This window comes from Coregonus clupeaformis, chromosome 19 (assembly GCF_020615455.1).
Source record: "Coregonus clupeaformis isolate EN_2021a chromosome 19, ASM2061545v1, whole genome shotgun sequence".
Lineage (NCBI taxonomy): Eukaryota > Metazoa > Chordata > Actinopteri > Salmoniformes > Salmonidae > Coregonus > Coregonus clupeaformis.
Window position 1 is genome coordinate 14,203,491 of NC_059210.1, and position 19,795 is coordinate 14,223,285.

Consider the following 19,795-nt stretch of genomic DNA (forward strand, 5'->3'; position numbering starts at 1 on the left):
CCCTTCCCCAGAGCTGTGCCTCGACATAATCCTGTCTCAGAGCTCTACGGACAATTCCTTCGACCTCATGGCTTGGTTTTTGCTCTGACATGCATGTCAACTGTGGGACCTTATATATACAGGTGTGTGCCTTTCCAAATCATGTCCAATCAATTGAATTACCACAGGTGGACTCCAATCAAGTTGTAGAAACATCTCAAGGATGATCAATGTAAACAGGATGCACCTGAGCTCAATTTCGAGTCTCATAGCAAAGGGTCTGTTTTAATTAATTATTATAATTAATCCATTATAGAATAAGTCTGTAACGTAACAAAATGTGGAAAAAGACAAGGGGTCTGAATACTTCCCGAATGCACTGTACACGGGGTACCAGTACTGAGTCGATGTTCAGGGGTACGAGATAATACAGTGTTTGTTTGTGTGTGTGTGTATATACAGTGTGTGTGAATAAAGTATGTACAGTGTGTTGATGCTCTCTATCTGTATCTCTCATGTGGAAGCAGTGTTTCATGAGGTGTCGGTATATCCTAAGAAGGAGCTGCCATTCTTCATCCTGTTCACGGCTGGTCTCTGCTCCTTCACCGCCATGCTGGCCCTGCTAACACACCAGTTCCCCGAGCTCATGGGAGTCTTCGCTAAAGCTGTGAGTCTCCTGCACTGGTCGCTTTCACACACGCACACAAACCAGTTCCCTTTCTAAGCCATGTCCCCATCCCCAATAAGGTTCTTTTCATTCAGATTCTTCATAAGGTGGCCATTCATTTTGTTGCGATCTGCCGAAATGTCCTCCTGTACAGTAGTTGTCATCGGGCCATTTTGGTTTTGACTGTAACAACCATAGATTTGCCTTTATCTGAAGTCTGGATGACCGGAGACTAGGCAAGCTCTATACAAGTTGATGCAAGATCCTATATCAATGCAAGTTCTTGTAGATCAGTGGTGATGCAGGGAAGGAAATACGGAAAGGAAGCAGCTTCAAACTATTGAATCCACCCCCTAGAACCTACACAGGCCCGCCCCTATCTGCCAGTGGAGGGCATTCTCCTCTACGTGATGTTCTTCCTCAGCAGGCCTGTGCTGTCTGATGTCACTCCCCTGGAATGTGCGTGAGCTCATCTCTGTGCTCTGTGCTCCTGGTGTGACTCTATCAGCAGCTACCATCTCCTCTGCAGGGGCTTGCTCTGCTCTGTTCTGGCCCTGCACAGTTTTAGTTGGGTGCTGCCTGCGGAGAGCTGATGACACACACACACTTTAAATGCTTTATTTGAATCCAAAAATCACATTACAGTCGAGAATGATTCAAACATTTCAAAGGTCACGGATATCTGGACACAGAAAGCACCTTCTCCATACAGCTAGGCTGCCCATGAGCGCTACTATGGCGCAGTACCTCGCTAGCTGCTTTGCCTTTGTCCTATGCAGGCCTGCAATCTGAAGGCCACGTACTGTCAGCCTCATAACCAAGGCTGTTTAGGCGTGATATAGTCTGGTATTTCAGCAACTTATCAGCAAAGGTATGGTCAGACACACACACGAAGACAAACTAATCAGCACCTGGTTTACCTGCTAGGGTAGAGGCACAGTTCCTCCCTTCCTTAAAGTAACTGATCTAATATGATTGAATGGATGAAAGCATGACTTGCCTTTCACCTATCGAATCATGTCAGATCAGTGGGTTTTCCCAAGGGAAGACGGAAGGAAGTAAAGGTGCATCTTCAAAGCATTGGACAGTGCCTCTCTCTCTCTTAGCGTGTAAACAAGGCGCTTGTTCCACCTTTCTCTATCTCTCTCTATCTCTCCCTGACAGCCTTTTATCTGCCATCAGACAAAGCCAAACCTCTATCACCCTCAATCCCTCTGAGGGAGCCCCTATCCCCCACACCGCATGTTGCCAAAACACATCAGAGAGGAGAGATCGAGGGGGGGGTGAACAGAAAGAGGGGGAGCAAAAGAACATCAGAGAAAGAGAGAGAGTGGAGAAGGATGAATGGGAAATGAATGGGGAGTTGACAGAGAGTCCACTACCACTCTTAGGGGTTAGAGCACAGTCAGTAGTCAACATACCTGGGAGACATGTTCCGGTTCTGCCCCATTGAGCACAGTACCTAAACTGGCATGCTATGGTGCTCCTATCATGGTCCTCTAGCTAACATTTGAGGCCAACGACAACCCACAGTACCTACCTTGAAATGTGCAGAGCTTCAGTAGAGATGGCTACATTCTCAACTGGAACGTTATGGTGCTCCTATCATGGCCTCTCAAATGCTCACTAGAGGATCATCTACATACAGTACCTTGACATTTTCAGAAATAAATCTGGTTGCAATGGTTCCACTAGGAATTGGTATGGTGTGTGTGTGAGAGTTCATGTAATGTGTTCTAACATCCTCTCTCTCTGTCTATTTAGTTTCTTAGCACCCTGTTTGCTCCTCTGAACTTCATCATGGAGAAAGTGGAGAGCATCCTGCCATCCAGTCTGTGGCACCAGCTCACACGCATCTGATTGTGACCGGCCCAAACCGGCCCCAACTGGACTAGACTGAACCAGACTGACTGACACACCCTTTGTGCCAAAATCATGGATTAGACGGCCAGAGTGGATGGAATGGAATAGAAGAGAAAAGGGAAACATGGAATTCTGAATCGGTTTTGACTTTATTTGATATGTTACATTTTGTTTTTAAATCTCGAGTAAAACTGTTTTTTTTGTTGTACAAAAAAAGGTGATCAATTGCCATCATTAAAAAAGTGAAAAAAATACCAAAAGAAAAGAAAAGGACTGTGTATTGCTGCAACTTCTACTACGCCAATTTGATTTTGATTGTCAAGCATATCAAAACTGTAATAAATATTCCCGTGGGCCATGGAACATAGCTGGCGGTCAGGTGACTAAACCATGTCTTGTAACTGGCTGGTTGAGGACAGGGGTGTGTGGTCAGGTCTGCTATCAATTTCCAACAGTTTCCATAAACTATACACTAAACGTTCTTTTAAATTACATAAAGTTTGTATTTACATATACATTTTTTTTGAATACATTTCAGATAAACTTTTTTTTGGTACTCGAGAAAGAGTAAATAAATATAATGGAATGTGAGGGAAAAACAAAATGAGATTGTAAAAAGGTGTTCTTGGAATAGCCTACAGGGGGTGTCAAACCCTGATGCTTCTTAGTCAGGTGCAAGTCAGACTGATTTGGCGCTATGTCCAAAATGCACCCTATTCCCTATTTAGTGCACTACTTTTGATCAGGGCCTGCATAGGGCTCGGGGGCTCTGGTCAAAAGTAGTGCACTATAGAAAATGGGGTACCATTTCAGACCAACTCTGTGCAAGCGATTGGTTGGTGGTATAGTGGTGCACTGTGGTCATGTCTGGGCCTTGCAGGTGTGCACGTCCACCTCTTGGCTGCAGTCCCGGCAGTGCACGGCGCAGCACCAGTGGAACTTGCACTCACACTTGGTGGTGCGGCTGACGCGTGTTGTATCGTAGCCCCGGCCGCAGCACATAACCTCGCAGCTGTCCACACCGCGAGACGTCCGGTTGCACACCCGCCCTCCCGTCCCCACCGAACCTGGCGAGGGAGAGAAATTAATAATCAACTCAAAATCAAATCCCCATCCAAATCAGAAGAGACACATTCAGGGTATGTACCTGTTCCACACTCGTATATATTCTGCCTGTATATTGAGTCAGTAATTCCTGAAGCTTTTTTACCTTGTGACCCACATACAATCCTTTTCAAATGTGCTTATAATATGCCAAATATACTAAATCTAATCTTTAGCCGCAATAGAGTGATTGTTGGCAAACAGCGGTCTAAGCCCCACTACCGTACATCACTCCAATAGAATACGGTGTACTCAATCTAAACTGGACAGAGACGGTGAGCGATGGATGGGGGAGGGGGAGAGAGAGAGTGAAGGATAAGAGGATGCACGGAGGCAGGATGGCAGAGAGATGAGAGATTGATGATAGGAGCCATCAGCTGGTGCTCAGGCTCTTCATCAGGTGTTCATTTTACACCCTGGCTGGCACACACTGTCTCACACACAGTCTCACTGTCTCACACACTGTCTCACTGTCTCACACACAGTCTCACTGTCTCACACACAGTCTCACTGTCTCACACACTGTCTCACTGTCTCACACACAGTCTCACTGTCTCACACACAGTCTCACTGTCTCACACACAGTCTCACTGTCTCACACACAGTCTCACTGTCTCACACACAGTCTCACTGTCTCACACACAGTCTCACTGTCTCACACACAGTCTCACTGTCTCACACACAGTCTCACTGTTTCACTGTCTCACACACTGTCTCACACACAGTCTCACTGTCTCACACACTGTCTCACACACAGTCTCACACACTGTCTCACACACAGTCTCACTGTCTCACACACAGTCTCACTGTCTCACACACAGTCTCACTGTCTCACACACTGTCTCACACACAGTCTCACTGTCTCACACACAGTCTCACTGTCTCACACACTGTCTCACACAGTCTCACTGTCTCACACACAGTCTCAATGTCTCTCTCACTGTCTCACACACTGTCTCACACACAGTCTCAATGTCTCTCACACTGTCTCATACACTCACTGTCTCACACAGTCTCACTGTCTCACACACACTGTCTCACACACAGTCTCACTGTCTCACACTGTCTCACTGTCTCACACACAGTCTCACTGTCTCATACACTGTCTCTCACACTCACTGTCTCACACACACTGTCTCACACACAGTCTCACTGTCTCACACACTGTCTCACACACAGTCTCACTGTCTCACACACAGTCTCACTGTCTCACACACTGTCTCACACACAGTCTCACTGTCTCACACACTGTCTCACACACAGTCTCACTGTCTCACACACAGTCTCACTGTCTCACACACTGTCTCACACAGTCTCACTGTCTCACACACAGTCTCAATGTCTCTCTCACTGTCTCACACACTGTCTCACACACAGTCTCAATGTCTCTCACACTGTCTCATACACTCACTGTCTCACACACAGTCTCACTGTCTCACACACACTGTCTCACACACAGTCTCACTGTCTCACACTGTCTCACTGTCTCACACACAGTCTCACTGTCTCATACACTGTCTCTCACACTCACTGTCTCACACACACTGTCTCACACACAGTCTCACTGTCTCACACACTGTCTCACACACAGTCTCACTGTCTCACACACAGTCTCACTGTCTCACACACTGTCTCACACACAGTCTCACTGTCTCACACACTGTCTCACACACAGTCTCACTGTCTCACACACAGTCTCACTGTCTCACACACTGTCTCACACAGTCTCACTGTCTCACACACAGTCTCAATGTCTCTCTCACTGTCTCACACACTGTCTCACTGTCTCACACACAGTCTCACACACAGTCTCAATGTCTCTCACACTGTCTCACTGTCTCACACACACTGTCTCACACACACTCTCACTGTCTCACACTGTCTCACTGTCTCACACACAGTCTCACTGTCTCATACACTGTCTCTCACACTCTCACTGTCTCACACACACTGTCTCACACACTGTCTCACTGTCTCACACACTGTCTCACTGTCTCACACACACTGTCTCACACACAGTCTCACACACTGTCTCACACACAGTCTCACTGTCTCATACACTGTCTCTCACACTGTCTCACCTACTCTCACTGTCTCACACACACTGTCTCACACACACTGTCTCACTGTCTCACACACACTGTCTCACTGTCTCACACACACTGTCTCACTGTCTCACACACTGTCTCACTGTCTCACACACAGTCTCACACACACTCTCTGTCTCACACACTGTCTCACACACAGTCTCACTGTCTCATACACTGTCTCTCACACTGTCTCACCTACTCTCACTGTCTCACACACACTGTCTCACACACTGTCTCACACACACTGTCTCACTGTCTCACACACACTGTCTCACTGTCTCACACACACTGTCTCACTGTCTCACACACACTGTCTCACTGTCTCACATAGTCTCACACAGTCTCACTGTCTCATACAGTCTCACTATCTCACACACTGTCTCACACACACACACACATATACACACCGTCTCACTAACACACAGTCTCACTGTCACACACATACACACACTCCTGCACCTCTTCTCAGAGTGAGGACACTGTGCAAGGGAGTCTGGCAGGCTTATTAGACTCCCAGAAATCATCCCATAATACAATTACACCATGAACGGTTAAATAAATAGTCAATATTGATCTTGAGGCCTCAACTCAAACCTCAATGGGGTGCATCTCAATAGTCTAAAGTAGCTTCCTTTCCTTATCTCCTCCTTCCTCTGCACTAAGGTGAAAACCCTGGACAGGTGAAGGTGAATGTCCTGACTTAAAGAGGCTAGCTAGGAGTCGATTTGGGATTGGGAACAGATCATGTCTGTTCTAGGCAGCATATTTATATGCCCCTCTATGCTCTCTTTCTCTCCCTCATCCCTCCCTCCCTCCCTCCCTCTGTCCATCCGTCTCCATCTGTTCCTCACTGCGGAGAGAGAGAGAGGTAGAAAAAGAGGGCGAGCAGCCAGGTATTGTCTGGGCACGACGAGACTCCGCCCCCTCCCGACAATGTGTCCGCCCCTCCGTCAGTCACGGTATGCTGCACAGCTAGGGTTGACATCAAGGACAGACTCCACCCCCCTTCTCTCTCTCCCTCTCGTTCTCTCCCTCTCTCTCCTTCCTCTCTCTCTCTCTCGCCTTCTCTCTCTCTCTCGATCTCTCTTCTCTCCTGGCGTCTGCTTATTGAATTAAGATGAGGGGGTGCCGAGAGATGAGTTTAGCACCTGAGCCTCCATGGGGCCGAGGGAAATTGATTTCACACTTTGGAGAGACACAGGGGGGTGCAGTCTCTACAGTATCTGTCTCCCAGCGCTGTGTGTGTGTGTGTGTGTGTGTGTGTGTGGATGTGTGTGTGTGTGTGTGTCGTCCAAGATGACTGGAGCCAATGTCTGTGGAGAGGAGGTTCTCACGAGAGGGGCCATGATCAGTGAGCTCACCATGCTTCCATGTATACAGCCCATAAAGGCCCTTCATGCACTGGAACTGTACTGTACAAATCAGTGTTCAAAACAGGACTGTACTGTACGAAACAAACTCTTCAAAAGAGGACTGTACTGTACGAAACAAACTCTTCAAAACAGGACTGTACTGTACGAAACAAACTCTTCAAAAGAGGACTGTACTGTACGAAACAAACTCTTCAAAAGAGGACTGTACTGTACGAAACAAACTCTTCAAAAGAGGACTGTACTGTACGAAACAAACTCTTCAAAAGAGGACTGTACTGTACGAAACAAACTCTTCAAAAGAGGACTGTACTGTACGAAACAAACTCTTCAAAACAGGACTGTACTGTACTGAAACAAACTCTTCAAAAGAGGACTGTACTGTACTGAAACAAACTCTTCAAAAGAGGACTGTACTGTACGAAACAAACTCTTCAAAAGAGGACTGTACTGTACGAAACAAACTCTTCAAAAGAGGACTGTACTGTACGAAACAAACTCTTCAAAAGAGGACTGTACTGTACGAAACAAACTCTTCAAAAGAGGACTGTACTGTACGAAACAAACTCTTCAAAAGAGGACTGTACTGTAAACTCAGCAAAAAAAGAAACGTCCCTTTTTCAGGACCCTGTCTTTCAAAGATAATTAGTAAAAATCCAAATAACTTCACAGATCTTCATTGTAAAGGGTTTAAACACTGTTTCCCATGCTTGTTCAATGAACCATAAACAATTAATGAACATGCACCTGTGGAACGGTCGTTAAGACATTAACAGCTTACAGACGGTAGGCAATTAAGGTCACAGTTATGAAAACTTAGGACACTAAAGAGGCCTTTCTACTGACTCTGAAAAACAACAAAATATATATGCCCAGGGTCCCTGCTCATCTGCGTGAACGTGCCTTAGGCATGCTGCAAGGAGGCATGAGGACTGCAGATGTAGCCAGGGCAATAAATTGCAATGTCCGTACTGTGAGACGCCTAAGACAGCGCTACAGGGAGACAGGACAGACAGCTGATCGTCCTCGCAGTGGCAGACCACATGTAACAACACCTGCACAGGATCGGTACATCTGAACATCACACCTGCGGGACAGGTACAGGATGGCAACAACAACTGCCCGAGTTACACCAGGAACGCACAATCCCTCCATCAGTGCGCAGACTGTCCGCAGTAGGCTGAGAGAGGCTGGACTGATGGCTTGTAGGCCTGTTGTAAGGCAGGTCCTCACCAGACATCACCGGCAACAACGTCGCCTATTGGCACAAACCCACTGTCGCTGGACCAGACAGGACTGGCAAAAAGTGCTCTTCACTAACGAGTCGTGGTTTTGTCTCACCAGGGGTGATGGTTGGATTCGCGTTTATCGTCGAAGGAATGAGCGTTACACCGAGGCCTGTACACTGGAGCGGGATCGATTTGGCAGTGGAGGGTCCGTCATGGTCTGGGGCAGTGTGTCACAGCATCATCGGACTGAGCTTGTTGTCATTGCAGGCAATCTCAATGCAGTGCGTTACAGGGAAGACATCCTCCTCCCTCATGTGGTACCCTTCCTGCCGGCTCATCCTGACATGACCCTCCAGCATGACAATGCCACCATCCATACTGCTCGTTCTGTACGTGATTTCCTGCAAGACAGGAATGTCAGTGTTCTGCCATGGCCAGCGAAGAGCCCGGATCTCAATCCCATTGAGCACGTCTGGGACCTGTTGGATCGGAGGGTGAGGGCTAGGGCCAGGGCCATTCCCCCCAGAAATGTCCGGTAACTTGCAGGTGCCTTGGTGGAAGAGTGGGGTAACATCTTACAGCAAGAACTGGCAAATCTGGTGCAGTCCATGAGGAGGAGATGCACTGCAGTACTTAATGCAGCTGGTGGCCACACCAGATACTGACTGTTACTTTTGATGTTGACCCCCCCCCTTTGTTCAGGGACACATTATTCAATTTCTGTTAGTCACGTCTGTGGAACTTGTTCAGTTTATGTCTCAGTTGTTGAATCTTGTTATGTTCATACAAATGTTTACACATGTTAAGTTTGCTGAAAATAAACGCAGTTGACAGTGAGAGGACGTTTCTTTTTTTTATGAGTTTATATCACACAGTCCTCAAAACAGCGAAGAGACAAACTGTTCCATGAACAGGGTAGAGGTTTAGATAGCCTACTGTAATATGGAGTGCATCACAATAGTCTAAACCGGAGTCATATATACAGGTACACCACCCCGTTCACGAGTGAGTCACGTGGTTTGCTATACAAAGCAGGCAGACCGGCTTCGAGGCATTCAGTTACTGTTCGATTCTACGTTAGAATGGGCAAAACGAGTGACCTAAGCGACTTTGAGTGTGGTATGATCGTCGGTGCCAGATCCAGTATCTCATAAATGGCCGCCTTCCTGGGCTTTTTACACACCCCAGTGTCTAGGGTTTACAAAGAATGGTGCAGCAAACAAAAACATCCAGTCAGCAGCAGTCCTGTGGGCGAAAACAGCTCATTGATGAGAGAGGTTGAAGGAGAATGGAAAGAATCGTGCAAGCTAACAGGCGGGCCACAAACAGACAAATAACGGTGCAGTACAACAGTGGTGTGCAGAACGGCATCTCGGAACGGACAACTCGTCAATCCTTGTCACAGATGGGCAATTGCAGCAGACGTTCTACTCATATCAGCTAAAAAGTAGAAGAAACGGCTCCAGTGGGCACGCGATCACCAACACTGGACAATTGAGGAGTGGAAAAGAATCGCATGGTCTGACGAATCCCGGTTCGAGTTGCATCATGCTGATGGCAGAGTCAGGATTTGGCGTACGCAGCATGAGTCCAGCATGAGTCCATGGAGGTGGTGTACTGGTGTGGGGATGTTTTTCTGGCACACGTTAGGTCCCTTGATACCAATTGAACAACGATTGAACGCCACAGCGTATCTTAACATTTTTGCTGACCAGGTGCATCCATTCAGGCTGTTCTGGAGGTAAAGGGGGGTCCAAACAAGTACTAGATGAGTGTACCTAATAAACTGTCTGGGAGTGTATACTGTATAGCTCTTCCCTCCTTGTTTCCTTTTCTTCATGTTAAAGACCTCAGTGGTGGGTGTTCACCATATTGCCTTCACCTATCCTCAGTGGTGGGTGTTCACCATATTGCCTTCACCTATCCTCAGTGGTGGGTGTTCACCACATTGCCTTCACCTATCCTCAGTGGTGGGTGTTCACCATATTGCCTTCACCTATCCTCAGTGGTGGGTGTTCACCATATTGCCTTCACCTATCCTCAGTGGTGGGTGTTCACCACATTGCCTTCACCTATCCTCAGTGGTGGGTGTTCACCATATTGCCTTCACCTATCCTCAGTGGTGGGTGTTCACCACATTGCCTTCACCTATCCTCAGTGGTGGGTGTTCACCACATTGCCTTCACCTATCCTCAGTGGTGGGTGTTCACCATATTGCCTTCACCTATCCTCAGTGGTGGGTGTTCACCACATTGCCTTCACCTATCCTCAGTGGTGGGTGTTCACCATATTGCCTTCACCTATCCTCAGTGGTGGGTGTTATCTATATTGCTTTCACCTATCCTCAGTGGTGGGTGTTCACCACATTGTCTTCACATATCCTCAGTAATGGGTGTTCACCCCATTTCCTTCACCTATCCTCAGTGGTGGGTGTTCACCCCATTGCCTTGACCTATCCTCAGTGGTGGGTGTTCACCACATTGCCTTCACCTATCCTCAGTGATGGGTGTTCACCATCTTGCCTTCACCTATCATCAGTGGAGGGTGTTAACCATATTGCCATATTGCCCTATCCATATTGCCTTCACCTATCCTCAGTGGTGGGTGTTCACCACATTGCCTTCACCTATCCTCAGTGGTGGGTGTTCACCGTATTGCCACCTATCCTCAGTGGTGGGTGTTCACCATATTGCCTTCACCTACCCTCAGTGGTGGGTGTTCACCATATTGCATTCACCTATCCTCAGTGGTGGGTGTTCACCATCTTGCCTTCACCTATCATCAGTGGTGGGTGTTATCCATATTGCTTTCACCTATCCTCAGTGGTGGGTGTTATCCATATTGCCTTCACCTAAACTCAGTGGTGGGTGTTCACCACATTGCTTTCACCTATCCTCAGTGGTGGGTGTTCACCACATTGCCTTCACCTATCCTCAGTGGTGGGTGTTCACCCCATTGCCTTCACATATCCTCAGTGGTGGGTGTTGACCATATTGCCTTCACCTACCCTCAGTGGTGGGTGTTCACCGTATTGCCTTCACCTATCCTCAGTAGTGGGTGTTCACCATCTTGCCTTCACCTATCCTCAGTGGAGGGTGTTCACCATATTGCCCTATCCATATTGCCTTCACCTATCCTCAGTGGTGGGTGTTCACCACATTGCCTTCACCTATCCTCAGTGGTGGGTGTTCACCCCATTGCCTTCACCTATCCTCAGTGGTGGGTGTTATCCATATTGCTTTCACCTATCCTCAGTGGTGGGTGTTATCCATATTGCTTTCACCTATCCTCAGTGGTGGGTGTTATCCATATTTATTTCCCCTATCCTCAGTGGTGGGTGTTATCCATATTTATTTCCCCTATCCTCAGTGGTGGGTGTTATTCATATTGCTTTCATCTATCCTCAGTGGTGGGTGTTATCCATATTTATTTCCCCTATCCCCAGTGGTGGGTGTTATCCATATTGCTTTCACCTATCCTCAGTGGTGGGTGTTATCCATATTGCTTTCACCTAACCTGTGACTTTAAGTCAGCATAATGGAGAGGAGACTAAGAGAGGAAGCAACTTCAGAGAGGCCCCCCAGGTCTACATTAGGGGTGGTTAGCTTTTGATGTGGGTCAGAGGGGTTTGAGAGACACGACCTACCCTCCAAATATTCCTCAATTTTGGAGGTCCAAGCATGCAGAGGTGTAGGGGCCATCGCTGTGCCCAAGGGGTTGTGTGTGTGTGCTACAGCAGGGGTAATTTATAGTGGTGCGCGGCAGGTCGGGTTTCAGCCCACAGAAGTGTGTAATGGCCCTTAAACTGGCCGACACCCGATCACCTCGGATCATCTGCTGCCTGACAGGCACCCAGGTCCTTCAGATCACACACACATTGTTTTCACTCTCACACACACAAACACTATTTTCTTGCCGTCTCACAAACGCACCCACACATTTTCTCCCTCTCGCTCACACAAACACATTCTCTCTCTTTTGAACTCACACACTACATCTGGTTTTATTCAGTGCAGCATTAAGATAATAACCCTAACCCTAACGTACAAGAGGCTGAGTGGTTACCCTCTGAAAATATGACCACATACTGAAGATGTTATGGACAAGTAGTACGATGGTCTACTCTACAGAGAGACAGTCATGTCAGATGTCAAACAGACAGACCGCATACATAGTTTACGTCAGTCATTGAGGACTGTGGAGTAAATCTGAACACTACAAACCGGTTCTCACCAGACTCTTGGTCTCTTATGCAGTAGTCTGGCGAGTCCTCGAAGTAGACCAGGTCGTTCTTGCTGGGCCGTTTGAAGTGTCGCTGTGCAGCGGTGAAGCCCGTGCCGTACTGGTTCATGGCCACCTGCACCGCCCCATTGTAGCGCCGCCGCAGGTGGTCACCCGTGCGGCGGAAGTCAGCCAGGGCCAGCCAGCAGGTCCGGACGCTACAGGAGCCGCTCACGCCATGACACTTACACTCCAGGGACATAAACCGCTTCACTGCCTGTGTGGTGATGAGGAAGGGGATGGAGGGAGACAGAAGGTTTGTTAGGGAGGCTAGGTGTGGTTGGTGGTTGTGTGTCAGGTTGCTGGTAGGGTGTGTATGTTGGTGTATGTGCACGTGTGTGTCTATGGAAGGAATCTACACCAGGTAATAGGCTATTGAATTCCTCTAAACAAGTGTATTCCAACCCTCTACTCTGGGATCACCAGCCCTGATTGGCACACCTGATTCCACTAGTCAATCTGTGCCAGTTCACGACTACAAATATGCAAACCAAATGTTTGGGAAAACACTGATCTAGATCAAATTGGTTCAGTTGGAGTCATTAAACTCCCCCATAATGTGTTTGAACTTTGAACCCACCTTTCTCCCAGCGCGGTTGTTGTGGAGGTTCATCAGGGCCCTGGCATCTTTCTCCTTTCTCTCCTTGGCGTCTATGAAGGACTGGCTGAACCTCATGGCGTGCTCCACATGGTCGCTGCAGCCGCCCCAGTCGAACGTCCCCTTGGCGTCCCGGGACGAGCCCTTCTTGGTGGGGTCACAGGAGCACGACTGCAGCTCTCCCTGGCTGCAAGCCCGGGTCAGCGTGTGGACCACCCCGGCCGAGGAGATGGCGTACACAAAGGCCGCTTCACGACTGCCTGGTAGGTATAGGGATGAAGAGGAAGACACACGTAAGCAAACACACACACTATGCACACACACACACTGGGAACAGTATACACACCAGACGGTATAAGTTACATGGACACACATATGAATAGGCTTACCTACAGGCCGTGACTAATGCACACAAGCTCATTGCACAAACATACACTGAGTATACCAAACATTAGGAACACCTTCCTAATAGTGTATAGCACCCCTTCTTATGCCCTCAAAACAACCTCAATTTGTCAGGGCATGGACTCTACAAGGTGTCGAAAGCGTTCGACAGGGATGCTAGCCCATGTTAACTCCAATGCTTCCCACAGTTGTGTCAAGTTGGCTGGATGTCCTTTGGGTGGTGGACCATTCTTGATACACATGGGAAACTGTTGAGCGTGAAAAACCCAACAGCATTGCAGTTCTTGACACAAACCGGTGTGCCTGGCACCTACTACCATACCCCGTTCAAAGGCACTTAAATATTTTATCTGGCCCATTCACCCTCTGAATGGCACACATACACAATCCATGTCTCAATTGTCTCAAGGCTTAAAAATCCTTCTTTAACCTGTCTCTTCTCCTTCATCTACACTGATTTTATGTGGATTTAACAACTGACATCAATAAGGGATCATAGCGTTCACCTGGATTAACCTGGTCATGGAAAGAGCAGTTCTTAATGTTTTGTATACTCACTGTATAAGTTACACAAATACACAGATATACTGTAAATTGTATCTAGCCAGTATCCCATAAAGATGCATAACCACTACAGTGTGTGTACTGTACACAGTGAACATTAAGTAAAAATGTATTGCTCGAGGGGGAGGGGTCACAGTTTAAATAGGATCCTCTAAAAACCAAGAGCTAGCTATTGGTTGCTGCTGCTGTACCTGCATGGATACTGTTTGTTACTGCTTTCTTTCAAGTCTTTTATTTAAGGCATGGCAGTGTTCTGCTTTATCTAACTCCAAGATGGGCAAACAGGTCAAATTTACCAGCAATGCTCTGTGATAAAATACCCTTGTGAACTGACTGCTCTTCTAACTGATGAGAGATCTGTGGGATCAAAGACTATGGATAGCGAAGTGTGTGTGTGTGTGTGTGTGTGTGTGTGTGTGTGTGTGTGTGTGTGTGTGTGTGTGTGTGTGTGTGTGTGTGTGTGTGTTTGTCTGAGATCAGGAAACGGCAAACTTCAGTTCACAATGCTCTGTTTTTGATGTCAAGATGTTCTTTCGCTCTCTCTCTCTCTCTCTCACACACACACACACACACACACACTCATTGTGTGTGCGCGTGTGAATGACTGGGAATGTTTAATCTGGTTAATGAGGAGATAAACCAAAGGATGAGAACATGAAACCATCCAAAAAGAAAACCCAGTAATTGTTTTAAATTAGTGTCCTGACATTGACAATAAGTAGCTTCTCACGGTGCCACAGCGATAATGCTGCCAATCAGAGCAGCTTCCTAATGTTTTGTGACACAACCAGAGCTGAGTCTGGGAGGTCTGAATACCAAAGGGAGGATTAAAAAACCAAATTACACGCAACTCTCAGGGTCGGTTTCCTGGACACAGATTAAGCCTAGTCCAGGAGTAAAAATAAATACTTTCAGTGGTGAATCTCTATTGAACATTCTTTTTAGTCCAGGACTGGTCTTAATCTGTTTCCGGGAAACTGGCCCTTAAAGTTCCGCCTTGGAATAATTTAGGACCTATAGGAGCCGGAGGACTGGGACATGATGCCCAATAGAATTACCAATTGTATTTCTATGATCACCCCCAAGGTGGAGTGGATCCTCACATTTATACCAATTAAAAAGAGATTCCAAAGTTGAGAGAAGTACTTAGTAGGACTCATGTATTCATAGCTGGTGAGGTGACGAGATGGGAGTTGACATTTTCTTATTCTTGACTCCCCACATTTGTCAGCTGTGGCAGTTTTATAAGCATGCAGAGCATTGGACTTGATACCGATCAGAGCCAATAGTGTGTGATTGTGGCCCGCAATTCAGGGTGTTCCTGCATATGGGCATTCCTGCATCTGCAGGAACGCCCCCCCTCGAGCATCCAATTGGTTCCTGAGTGAACGTCCCCCCTCGAGCATCCAATTGGTTCCTGAGTGAACGTCCCCCCTCGAGCATGCCATTGGTTCCTGCATGAACGCCCTCCCTCGAGCACTCCATCTTCATGCTTATTTGACACTTTTGATATTCTGGATTTGCCTGATTGTCTATGCAATTAAAATGTGGGGGAAAATAGGACAAAAAAAAAAAGGACACTATCTACCGGTGTCCTAGCTAGCTACTGGTGTCGCCCCTGCATACCGCCTGCTGTGTACTGGAGTCCTACCTACCTAGCTAGTTGTTCTGTTAATGACGAACACCTGCCCTTGCCGTTGTTAACAGAACTGCAGGAAAGCAGTACCCGACAGGCGGGGGCGAAGGACACGGTCTACCGGTGTCCTAGCTAGCTAGCTACCTATCCGGCCTGCTGTGTACCGGAGTCCTAGCTAGCTAGCTAGCACACAGTGTCCTTCGCGCCCGCCTGCCGAACACCTGTCCTCGCCGTCGTTAACAGAACGGAGGACACTGTCTACCTAGCAGTTGTTGCCCCAGTCTCTTCTTCTTTTTCTGTGGGGTTTATCGGCGGTTGGCTTCCAACGTTATGGTGCAATACCGCCAACTACTGTACTGGAGCATCCCCGCCTCCCTCCTGTTTACTGGAGTCCTAGCTTAGAAAAATGGACCAACCAATAGAAGTATAAAGAGGGGTTCCTGCAGATGCAGGAATGCCCATATGCAGGAACACCCCGAATTGCGGGCCGCAATTACACCCTTCTCATCAGAGTAGCAGCAAGCAGGCACGTCAACTTGATAAATCTAGAACTGTAAAGTGAGACAATGCATGGAATGCAATGCAAGCACATGGGGAAAACATCTGTCAAGGAAGAACATGTATTTCACACTAATTCTTTCACTTTGATAAAGGCTAGAACTTTATAGGTTCACCACTGTTAATAATTGGTTGGGGAAAAAACGCATACCATATTTGCCATTGATCTAGGAGCCTATAGTCTATAGTAGATAGCCTATGGGAATTACTAGTCTATTGTTCAGACGTGCGTGTCTTATACATGAGGACAAAGATGAGTAGCCTATATATCACTTTCCCAGCACACAATAGAAAGAAAAATACAGCATATCAGCTATTTTACGCATGGTAATTTAATAGCTGCACTTTTTAGCTGAGCAATTTGTCTAATAACATGTTCATGCTCATATTTTAGTCTGAAAAATATTATATTTAGTTCATATAAAAAGCCTTAGGCCTACATCTGCACAGGATCAATTACACTGAACAAAAATATAAACGCAACATGTAAAGTGTTGGTACTATGTTTCATGAGCTGAAATAAAAGATCCCAGAAATGTTCCATACACACAAAAAGCTTATTTCTCTCAAATGTTGTGCACAAATTTGTTTACATTCCTGTTAGTGAGCATTTCTCCTTTGCCAAGATAATCCATCCACCTGACAGGTGTGGCATATCAACAAGCTCATTAAATAGCATGATCATTACACAGGTGCACATTGTGCTGGGTACAATAAAAGGCCACTCTAAAATGTGCAGTTTTGTCACACAACACAATGCCACAGATGTCTCAAGTTTTTAGGGAGCGTGCAATTGGCATGCTGACTGCAGGAATGTCCACCAGAGCTGGTGCCAGATAATTTAAAGTTAATTTCTCCATCGTTTTAGAGCGTCCAACTGGCCTCACAACCGCAGACCACGTGTATGGCGTCGTGTGGGCGAGCAGTTTGCTGATGTCAACGTTGTGAACAGAGTGCCCCATGGTGGTGGTGGGGTTATGGTATGAGCAGGCATAAGCTATGGACAACGAACACAATTGCATTTTATCGATGGCAATTTGAATGCATAACAATACTGTGAAGAGATCCATTTTTTTAAGGTATCTGTGACCAACAGATGTATATCTGTATTCCCAGTCATGTGTAATCCATAGGGCCTACTGAATTTATTTCAATTGACTGATTTCCTCATATGAACTGTAACTCAGTAAAATCTTTGAAATGGGTTGCATGTTGCGTTTATATTTTTGTTCAGAATAAATAAATAAATGTATTTAATTAAATATGAAATTACATATTTTTACAGTAGGCATACATATACGTTTTTTTTTTTTCTTTCTCTCAATACTTACTACGCAGCAGTAGGCGTCCGAACAAGTTGTGGTCTCGCGCCATGGTATTGCAGTTCCAGCGGTGGTTCTGAAACTGATGTTGGCACTCCCCGATCCAGTCTTTAATCCCGGCTCCAATCGCCTGCATAACATTGGGATGCTGGCGGCACAGCTGCCGCTGTTTGTTGACTAACCCGGGGATGTTGTCGCACATCACTTGCGACCCGAGGGTACCCATGTACCTGCATAGAAAGATGAAAGAGGTTTTGGCTTTGACCATGCAACTTTAATCTGTTTGAATGTCCTTGTGGGCTATGATGTTATATATATATATATATATATATATATATATATATATATATATATATATAAAACGAGACTTCTAGAACAATCTAATAAAGGAATAAAACATAATCTGCCCCATAATATGTCCAAATTAAAGAAACATTCATGTCTAGTGTTATGGGGGATACATTCGATTATTTGACACATAAACATATTTTATTGGAAATCCTTATAGTTTAATTCAAATTAAAACAATCGTTTACACAGATCATAGCCTATGTGTCCAAAAGTCACATGCATTGTCTCACGCAGTCCTTGCCAATAGCGTATACTATAACGTTTAGACTCCATTGTGTATATTTAATGTTCCTATAGCCTATAATCACTGATTAATATTTAATATATTTCCTACTAACTTTACACTTGCATTAGCCGTTAGTGGTATTTTCACATTTTTGAGAGCCTACTCACCACCAAGATCCGTCGACCCTTGACGTTAGCCAGCAGACTGCCACAGATAAATAAAAACATATTCCACTTGGCAATAAGTTCATATTATTAAAATGTTGTCGGTGTGCACATTCAGGCACCTGTACTGAGCATTTCCATGGGTAGAAAAAAACACTGGCGCGCGTCAGACAGGAGTCTACGGCTTCTCGATTGCGCCAATCAAAGTTCGGCTCTGTTTTGCATTAAAAATCGATAATCAGAAGAGGTTTACAACCCGGATGAAGCTTTGTGCGTAAAAAACAGAACCAACACTTAGCTATGACAATGAGAATGGTAAAGAAGCGCATGAAATATTGAGTCGAATAAAGTTAACAAAGATTTGCAGTGTAAAGATAGGCAAATGATCGTCTGCTATCAGGTTTAAATTGCTTACACAAGGGGTGGGCGCAGTCCTGTCTCAGGAATGAGGTGAAGAAATTAGATGTCTGAAAGTATCTGTTCAGGCTAGCTTGACACCAGACACAAGCTTGGCCGATTTCCAAGCGGCAAGATGTAGAATGTGGTACAACGTGATGCGTTAAACCCTGAGTGTTTTAACAAAAACAATCAAATTGACGTGTTTGGGAGGAACTGGTGCGTCGCAAACGCGTTTAGTAATGGTTATGGCTATAACGCCCAAATTCCAAATATTCCAGAAACTCACAGCCATAACGCTATATTGTGCACACAGATTAAATATTAGATGTGGAGATAGGCCCTTGATTAATATTAGGCATATTCGTAGACGTTAAATGCACAGATTCCTTAAAGGCCGCCCCAAAAGGTGATGTGTGCATTTAAAATGGGATTATCACATTCTTTTGAACTCTCTTCTCAATCTGTACGATTGTCACGTTGTATTTACTTTATCTTTGATCTCTGCTTTATGTAAGCGATTTAATGTTCCCATCTCGTCTTTGTATTGGGAGGTCTGATCTTCTGATGGGATGAGATTAATGCTCAAATTGGAGTCTCTCTTATGATCTTCGTGGAAGACGGGGAGAAAATTCATAAAACCAATATGCCACCAGTATTATGAAGAAACTTTAAGGCTTCATTGCTTGCATTTTCAGTCCATTAAACACCACGCTGTCTGGTGCAAGTATAGGCTAGTCCTACAGATTGCAGTGAAAGGATGATCAAATTAATTGCGTCACATGATATTCGATGCATTATGTTTGAGGCATTATAAACATGTAATAATGAATAATACTAATTATAAACCCTTAATATGGATGATATGTCTTGAAGCTGTTTAGTTTATTAATTGTTAAATGTTCAGTATATAAATTATCCACAAATTATCGTTCAATATCTTTTATAATGTTTAAGAATATAAACTATTTGGAGAGACAAAATATTAATCA

General features: G+C 45.8%; 2 protein-coding genes across 8 annotated transcripts in view; one reads left to right on the forward strand and one right to left on the reverse strand.

Moving 5' to 3' along the window:
* The window catches only part of LOC121531681 (suppressor of tumorigenicity 7 protein homolog), a 71,880-nt gene extending 68,983 nt beyond the window's left edge, over positions 1-2,897 (forward strand). For 5 of the 7 annotated variants that reach the window (XM_041837049.2, XM_041837052.2, XM_041837055.2 and 2 more), the window contains 2 exons: positions 504-646; positions 2,411-2,897. In XM_041837049.2, coding sequence (XP_041692983.1) covers positions 504-646; positions 2,411-2,506 — 239 coding nt within the window. In that variant the 3' untranslated portion in view covers positions 2,507-2,897. The remainder of the gene's footprint in view (positions 1-503; positions 647-2,410) is intronic. The other 2 variants (XM_041837051.2, XM_041837053.2) reach the window with 1 other exon arrangement.
* A 95-nt stretch (positions 2,898-2,992) lies between these two features.
* On the reverse strand, positions 2,993-18,902 carry LOC121531682 (protein Wnt-2). Its single transcript, XM_041837057.2, has 5 exons — positions 18,411-18,902; positions 17,676-17,896; positions 13,164-13,441; positions 12,536-12,800; positions 2,993-3,576 (listed from the first exon to the last, which is right to left on the reverse strand). Exons 1-5 carry the CDS (start codon positions 18,491-18,493, stop codon positions 3,371-3,373), a joined length of 1,053 nt encoding a protein of 350 aa, XP_041692991.1. The 5' UTR covers positions 18,494-18,902; the 3' UTR covers positions 2,993-3,370.
* Between the last annotated feature and the right edge of the window lie 893 nt (positions 18,903-19,795).

Bases quoted from the DNA above. Each gene is read 5' to 3' on its own strand.
- LOC121531682 (XM_041837057.2), bottom strand. From the start codon at position 18,493: ATGAACTTATTGCCAAGTGGAATATGTTTTTATTTATCTGTGGCAGTC. The intron at 12,801-13,163 runs GTGGGTTCAAAG...ATCACCACACAG, and splicing joins ACAACCGCGCTGGGAGAAAG to GCAGTGAAGCGGTTTATGTC. The intron at 3,577-12,535 runs GTGAGAACCGGT...CTCCCTCGCCAG, and splicing joins CATAAGAGACCAAGAGTCTG to GTTCGGTGGGGACGGGAGGG.